General features: G+C 36.1%; 1 protein-coding gene across 1 annotated transcript; it reads left to right on the top strand.

The window, feature by feature from the left end:
* Positions 1-1,542, top strand: LOC117343999. The gene has a single exon (XM_033906596.1). It carries the CDS (start codon positions 1-3, stop codon positions 1,540-1,542), a length of 1,542 nt encoding a protein of 513 aa, XP_033762487.1.
* Positions 1,543-8,582: the final 7,040 nt, after the last annotated feature.

The raw sequence follows: 8,582 nt of genomic DNA on the forward strand, positions 1-8,582 counted from the left end.
ATGTATTCTATTGTCCGGTTGACAGGACAGAAATCAAAATTACAGACGACGCCAATGACCCCGTGGGTGATTGCAGCTAAGTTCGGTGTTGATCAGACGCTTGATGGATTCCTGCGTGTTGTACACAACGATATCAGACGTAACAGTGACTGTCTGTCCTTCTTTTGCTTTGCATGTCAGACTCTCACGACAGCTGAGGGAGCTGTGGAGGGACACAAGGGAGACGACTGCGAGTGTATCAAACTATCCAAGGCCTACAAGAGAGTGTTACCGTCTCTTGTTGGCTATCGACAGGAGCTGGAAACGATGCTTCTGGAATCCGACAGGTGGCGCTGGCAGAGAAACGGTCAAGCAGGTTTGACTGAATCACAACAGGAAGTGCTGCAACAGATCGAGCTGTATGAATCTAAGCTTGAGACGTTCTACATGGAGATAAAGGAAAAGGTGGGCTTGCTGAAAGGCCAGGTCATGGAATACGTCGTGGAACAAGACATTGGCGAAGTTGCTGACGATATGGAGACCGTCCGAGACCAAATCAAAGATGCTTATATCGACCTGAATGATGCGATGGATGACGAGAACATGGACTCCCTCCTTATGTCGTTCTCGGATATGAAGCCGAACCTTACACGTCTTCGAAAACGCCTTAATTCGACTCTTGGCAAGAGTGCTCGTAAGTGTAGCTTCGAGTTTGTACCAGATACAAAGCTGCAAGAGTTGTTTCATAGCCAGTTAAACTTCGGCACACTCCATTCTATCGAACACTTCAATTTCAGCGGACACCCGGATGAGACCTCTAACGTGAACTTTTATGACGTCGCCGTTAACGAGAAATACATCGTTATTGCAGATGGCGAAAATGGTGTTATCAGACGCTTCCTTATCGACGGCAGTTACGTAGATAGCATGTCAATTTCGAACCCTTGTCGAATAACGTTCACAGCAGAGAGTGAAATCGCGGTCACCAGATTCTTCAAGAAGAAGATTACAACTATATCGCTAGGAAGGAAAATGCACGTGAAGGACAATATAAAGACCAAGCGTTCCTATGTGGGCATTTGTTCTCTCAACCATGACAAGTTCGCAGCATCTTATTACAACGACGACGAACCGTCCGGGATTGATATCATTTCTAAAAAAGGAGACATACAGCACTCGCTTCTAAGTAACACGACAGGGGCAGGTAATGACCCGTTGTTTCTTGTCCCAATGTTCCTCACCAAAACTTCCACCGGTAACATTGTCGTCTGTGACTTCAGTGATACGCGTCACGTGATATGTGTAAGTGATAAACTCGCGCCATTGTGGTGTCGTCAAGTGGAGAGCACGCCTTGTGGGGTCACGTGTGATGCAGACACTGTGTATGTAACTTTGCCAGACGCGAATCACGTGATTGCTCTTGATCAAGAGGACGGCGAGAAGTTGAGAAACATTGTGAAGCCAACGGACGGTGTGAAACGTCCGTACGCGACCAGCGCTTGTGGCGGAGAACTTGTCATCACAGAGGATGACTCCGACAAGATCCATATATTTCGTGTGTGACATTATTGGGTTCAGTAGAAAGTGGAACTGCTAAGAAACAAGGCATTGCAGTACGACGTCATATGGTTCATTAAAATGTATGACGTCACATATGGTTCATTACAAAGTATGACGTCACATGGTTCATTTCAATTATAATGACATCGGGTTCATTACAAAGTATGATGACATAGGGTTCATTACAAAGTATGATGACATAGGGTTCATTACAAAGTACGACGTCACATGGCTCATTACAAAGCATGACGTCACATGGTTCATTACAAAGAATGATGACATAGGGTTCATTACAAAGTACGACGTCATATGGTTCATTACAAAGTATGATGACATAGGGTTCATTACAAAGTATGACGTCACATGGTTCATTACAAAGTATGATGACATAGGGTTCATTACAAAGTATGACGTCACATAGCTCATTACAAAGTACGACGTCATATGGTCCATAACAAAGTATGATAACATAGGGTTCATTACAAAGTATGATGACATAGGGTTCATTACAAAGTACGACGTCACATGGATCATTGTAGAGTAAAACTGCTAAAGAAGTGTGGCTTTCTACTCTACTCGACTCTGGACGTCATTGTGTCCAAATATGTTTTTATGACGCTCACACAACCAGTGAACGTTCTGTCTAGAATGCAGGCAGAAAGACTACAACAATTCCTGTAAACGTGGAAATTTACGAGAAGGAGGAAATTTACAATAATTACGCAAATCCCTGATGATCGCGAAAATTCCCCCCACGTGTATCATTTTGATATTAATTTGAGTAAACCCGAACTACAAACGAGGGTGTGTCAATAGCGAAAATTACCCCGCGCGTATAGTTTACGTATCGAAATCGCGAAATTAAACCCCCGCGAAAATAACCACGTTTACAGTAGACTTTAATTGGCAAAACATGTTTTGAAATTGAATATACAGTTAATTATGGATAGTCCGTGTATACTATTGATGTATACGGTATGGTTTAATACTTACGTATAAAACCATCAGTATTTGGAACTTATATACAGTAAGTCAACAATGATTTCCTAGTTAATTAACTGTTTCCTGTTGTTGTTGTTGTTGTGTCCATTATTACTCATCCGGAACTCCTCGGGTTATAGTCAACCCGAGGATGATCCGAATGCATTATTACTCTGATCTTTTAAAGGGACTACTAAATGGCTAGATTTTCACTCAAATAATATATAAAAAAGGGTATACGATTTAAAATTATGTAAAACGTTATGCACTATATGTTAATTATACATTTCAAAAGTGTCCATAACCATTTGTATAAAAAAATGAAGAAAAATAAAATAAATATGAACAACCTAGTAACTATTTCATATTATTATTTTTCGATGTGTGTAAACAAATACCTATGCATACCTATGCGCATGCGCGATGAGGGAAATTGTAAACATCATGACAAAGATGTCGAATACCCGATCTAAGTAGAGGGTTTCCCCCAAGTATTTCCGTCTCCGGATTCCTTCCGTATGAAGATCCGGGCCAACCAACAAAGGGGAGAGGCTTTAAGATAACTTTGTAAATGGGTGGAAGAAGTCAAGAAAATTAATACAAGTCTTGCTCGGAAAGGATATGTAATTGGTCATGTGATACAAACTTAGCATACAAAGGTTCTGTTTTTTGGGTTTGTTTTTTTTTCCTTGTTTTTTTTTTTTTAAACTTCATGTATCTACACTTGGTAACAAATTATCAGATTTCAAATAAAAGTCTTATCTAGTCTGCTAGGCTGATATTGCGTCTGGAATCTGAGTGAAGATCCCTATGATATCAGTTAGCGAACAATTCCTAGTAATTTCTATTTATTTGCTTATTTATTTATTTATTTATTTTCCTTTAGCCATACGTTACTAACATTTTTATAGCATATAGCATAGTCTAGATTCGGGCTCATTTCATGACCAGAATGAAATACCTACATATAATGTACTTACCATGTTACGTATTTGACAGATGTAAAGTCAGTGCTGTTTAATAGCTATTCTATGAACACAATTAATTACACGAGTACTAAGTACTTGTTTTTGAATCCTTTATTTTTTATTGTTGTACTTTTGCATTTTACAAAAAATAAGATAAAATCTAAACTAAGTCTGCGAAGTCTGTATATGTGATAGAATTTATAAAAATGAAACCAATTTTGAAAACGAAATGAGTTTTTAACTGATATGAAAAAATAATAAGTAATTTGTAAGTTCTGAACAAATAATCATGAATTTATAATTAAAACTGGCAGATGGTATAATGTACAATAATGTAGAACATCAAAATAAAATATGTCGGCCTATACCGTGATATACTCGTGGAATTTTTCATTATTTGTTACGATGTCCTTTTTTACTACATGTATCATTGATGAGGTGATGATGTAAGTGAAATAATACTGAAAAATCTATATAATGTCAATCCTGAAACTTAACCACTTAAATTCCTTACCCTCTGTTGTACGTTTTTCCAAAACTTATATATTGGGTGTATTGACAGACGAGGCTAGGACCTGTGGTTCAACCTGTGACGTCATAGACTGAAGAGTAAGTTACATATTTCATTTCCAATAACAGCAAAAGGACTGGGCACAAGTTACAAATACATTATAAACGCCCGTTCCTAATAATATTATTACACGTATGTACGAGCGTATACATCATAGCAGAGACATATATACATATATATCTCTGATCATATAGGATGGCTATAGAAATTAATAAGTATATACAACATTATTGGATGAGAAAAGCGGAAAGAGTAAGAGTGAAGGAGGGAGGGATCATGATATTAAATGGACGAAGGAAAAATAATAGATGCATGATAGTTACAATGTAATAACATCCTAATCACAATTATCATTATATTAGTGGTATGTCAGATCAAGTGGGAGATATCTTCCGGCAAGGACAGCACGTGATACACTAGACTACGTGGACAATTTCTTCACTGGCTTTCCAATGATCTCACGATACAGCGTAAAACACGAATGGCCTTTGTTTCAAACAAACAAAAAAAAAAAAAAAAAACAAAGAAAAAACTCTCTCTTTATTTAAATTAGCCGCCCCTGTACACCCAAAGAACTAATGTATGATTTTATTTTTTCGTGTAATAAAAAAAAAACGTGTAGCACACATGTCATTTTGATTGGTCGTGAGGAAATGCTTTCCGGATTGATCACGTGCACATGTCCGATGGAATGTAGGCGGGCCATGTTACAACACATTTGAAGTAGTTTTTAAAGTATTGCTACTGGGGTATCTGAAATGGAATCGTGGATGGAGCCATGCAAACTCGTGACTGACGTCACTCGTTCGATGCCATTTCAGATACCCCAGTTGTAGTACTACAAGGTATGATAGATACACAACTAAAAATGCAACTGTATTGCAGAAATACATGTTTCATAATCTGACAAAACATCGTCACTTTTGGTTGCACAAATTAAAATCTGATCCCAGTTGGTTGAAAAATTCAGCACATCGTCTGCACCTCTATCTGACTATAAGATTAATGCACGTCATTATATTGTTACTCAAATATAACCAGAACACAACAAAAATAACAACAATATATGTAACAGTTTTTATCTTTTATTTCTTTTTTTTTAATGTGAAGCAAATTACCACTTTAAAATTTACATGAGCTGTCATCATCCATAAAAAATGCCATAAAAAATATTTCTGCCCGTTCTGGATTTGTTCTGAAGATTTTCAGTTAAGAACCTGTGCAAATGGTCCATAGTGACACCAGTCTCCTATCTCAACCCGGCTGTGAATATTAGCCGATGATGCTGTTTGTTGACGTTTCACTGAGTACTAATATGTGTGTTTGTGTACTGAATGACCTACATGTATATAGTCAGACAAGTTCGGAGTCCCCACTATTTAACTACTAAATAATTGATCGACGGATCGTTTCAGACCAAATGACTTCACGCATTAAAGTTCTATTTCTATTCATATTTTTGTGTAAATCGCCGCTGCCTTTGAAGTTATCACTGTGCGGCACTGTGCACGTGCTTGTTTCTTTGATGTGTCAATCTAATTAGACTCCACTTTATAGCGGGGACTTATTGCGGGTTGCGATTAAATAAATAATATTTAGAAAATGAGGTTTCAATATCACTTTTCAGCGTTTTATAAGGAGAATAAAATGAAAAACTCAACAATTCCAACAATCTGTCATGTGTAAAAAATCTTTTTCTATTTGCCAATTTTTCTGATCTCTCTGCGGGCAAGCCTCTTTAAACATTGTGATAATCTTGACGGCTTCTTGGCGGTAAATCTAGCTTCTTGTCTGTTTTGTCGGCTCTTGTCGGTAATTCGTGAGACCCGCATAAAATGGCGGACGCAAACCAGAAAAGACGACGAGGGCCGAAAGGTTACTTGACGGAAAGTGAAAGGAAACGAAAGAGAAAAGAATCAGAACAGAGAAGAGGACAGGCAAGAATCTACATCCGCCAGGAGATAGATAGATGGAGAAAGATAAAGGAAGATCTCGCACTGGAGACCGATTCTAAATTCGCGAAGCTGCTGCTGGACAGGTTAGCTTAACGTTATCATGTATATATATTTACATTTAAACTGCAGCCCCACTATTTAACTTTACCAAGCTCACTTGGAAGTTATGAGTCCATAACTTCCAAATCTTTATTATGACGTCATTAATATAGTGACGTCATAAGAAGTAATTCAAACAGTGTAAACAATAAGGCTTGTTAAATTTTCGAGGCAATCCGCCCCTTTATCAAAACACAAAAAATTACAAATACAATAACATAATATATATAAGAGAAGTACTGGAAATACAATATGTTATTGTATTATATATATTGTGTGATTGTATTTGTAATTTTTTGTGTTTTGATAAAGGGGCGGATTGCCTCGAAAATTTAACAAGCCTTATTGTTCACACTGTTTGAATTACTTCTTTGCCCCATATATATATATATAGTATATAAGAAATTGAAATCTGTCCTTGCGAAGGAGAATGTATAAAAAATAACAAAAAACAGACTTTGCCGCAAGGCCTTTCTGCCCTCTCAGGCTTCTTCAGGCGGACTGAACTTTTGTTTATTTCAATATCTGTACGTTGCTTAGATATGTATGACGTCATCAATTGTGATGACGTTAACAATAGCGTGACGTAATAAACAAGGTCAGAACAGATGGAATACTGTACATTCAATTACTTATTCTGCATTTAAGTTTGGTTTTAGCATTTTGATAAACAGTTTTTCTTTTAACTCTCTTGTAACTACATCGTCACTATATAACTTGTAGATAGGTAAAACATAAAAATCATTCCCAGAACACTGGTTAAATATCTCCAGTCATCATCTTTAATTTGCTGCCTATGTACATTCATACGCAATCTTAATTCGCACCCAGTTTGGCCAACATAAAATTCACCACATGATTTGCATATTATAGTGTAAATAACATTTTTAGAATTACATGTACATGTAATATTAGATCTTATTTCTATTTTTGAGTCATTTATAAAAGTATAGTTTTTACACACAATAAGAATCTTACATATACCACATCTGGGTTTCATACACTTTTGTACACCACTGTCAGCATGCGAGGTGTTCATATCAAATTTTGATCTACATAACAAACGTTTCAAATTCTGAGCTTGTCTTTTGCAATTGATAACTTTGTTATTTTCAAAAATATGTTTCATTTTCACACTATTTTTCATGTAGGTTTCCTAATGTTTTATAATAGGTAGCATATTACAATTATTAGGATTATACGTAGTTACAAATGGTATGATATTGGTATCCTTATTTTGAATCCTATCGGTGTGAACAGAAATTGGACCCTTTTCCTTAGCTTTCTGAATAGCATTCTGTATTACCTCAGCAGGATAATGTTTGTTCTTGAGGTACACTGTCAAGTCATTCAGTCCCTCATTTAACTTCTCCTTATCTCTAACAACTGTAATTAATTTGGATGCTAGACCATATGGAATATTCAGTTTGGTATGTTTAGCATGGTAGGAAAAAAAATCCAAATAATTATGTGAATCTGTAGCTTTACTATACAAATCGGTAACTATAGTATTGTCAATAAGTTCAACAAAAATGTCCACAAATGGCATCCCAGTGTCACTGACACCCATAGTATAATTTACATCAGGATGTAAAGAATTTAGAATATCGAAAAATTCTGTAGGATCCTTATCAGACTCCCAAATTATAAAGCAATCATCAAGAAATCTCAGGAAGTTTTCTTTTATATAATTACCAAATGTAACTCCAAATTTGTTTTCAACTGTTTTATAAAGTTTCTCTTCCAAATATCCAAGAACAAGTGTGGCATATGTAGGGGCCATTTTTGTACCCATTGCCGTACCTTTACATTGTTGATAGATGTGACCATTGAAATGAAATGTATTCTTTTCTAAAACAATTTTCAATGCATTAATAACAAACTCTTTATCAAATCTTGAATATGTGTTTCCGGGACATTTATCCAACCAATAACTTACAGCTTCTACGCCTAAATCATGCGGTATATTAGTGTAAAGACTTACTACATCAAATGAAACTAGTTTACAATGATCACTCTTAACATGAGATAAAAAATCTATATCATCACGTATAAAACTCTTAACTTCTGTGCATAGGGGCTTTAAAATGATGTCCAAAAAATGACTCAAACGCTGAGTGACATGCTCAGGACCTCCTACAATAGGTCTAAATTTAAGATCATTTGGTGATTTTAAACAAATATACTCAGAGTTTTGCTCTTTAATAGCTGTAGAAATCATTTTACTTTTGTGTATTTTTGGAAGTCCATAAAAATAACTTGAACGGTAATCAAATTCTGTCAGATATTCAATTTCTTTATCCTTAAAGTTTCCATTGTGACTATTTATCAGAGAAGAAATACATTTCCTAGTCTCTCCATCTATGTCAGATGAAATTTCATGATAAAACCCCTCGTCAGATAGCATTTCTGTAATCGTATCACAATAATATTGAGCGTCCATTACAACAACCATACCACCTTTATCGG

This window comes from Pecten maximus, chromosome 2 (assembly GCF_902652985.1).
Source record: "Pecten maximus chromosome 2, xPecMax1.1, whole genome shotgun sequence".
NCBI lineage: Eukaryota > Metazoa > Mollusca > Bivalvia > Pectinida > Pectinidae > Pecten > Pecten maximus.

Coding starts and splice junctions, on each gene's coding strand:
- LOC117343999 (XM_033906596.1), top strand. CDS start 1: ATGTATTCTATTGTCCGGTTGACAGGACAGAAATCAAAATTACAGACG.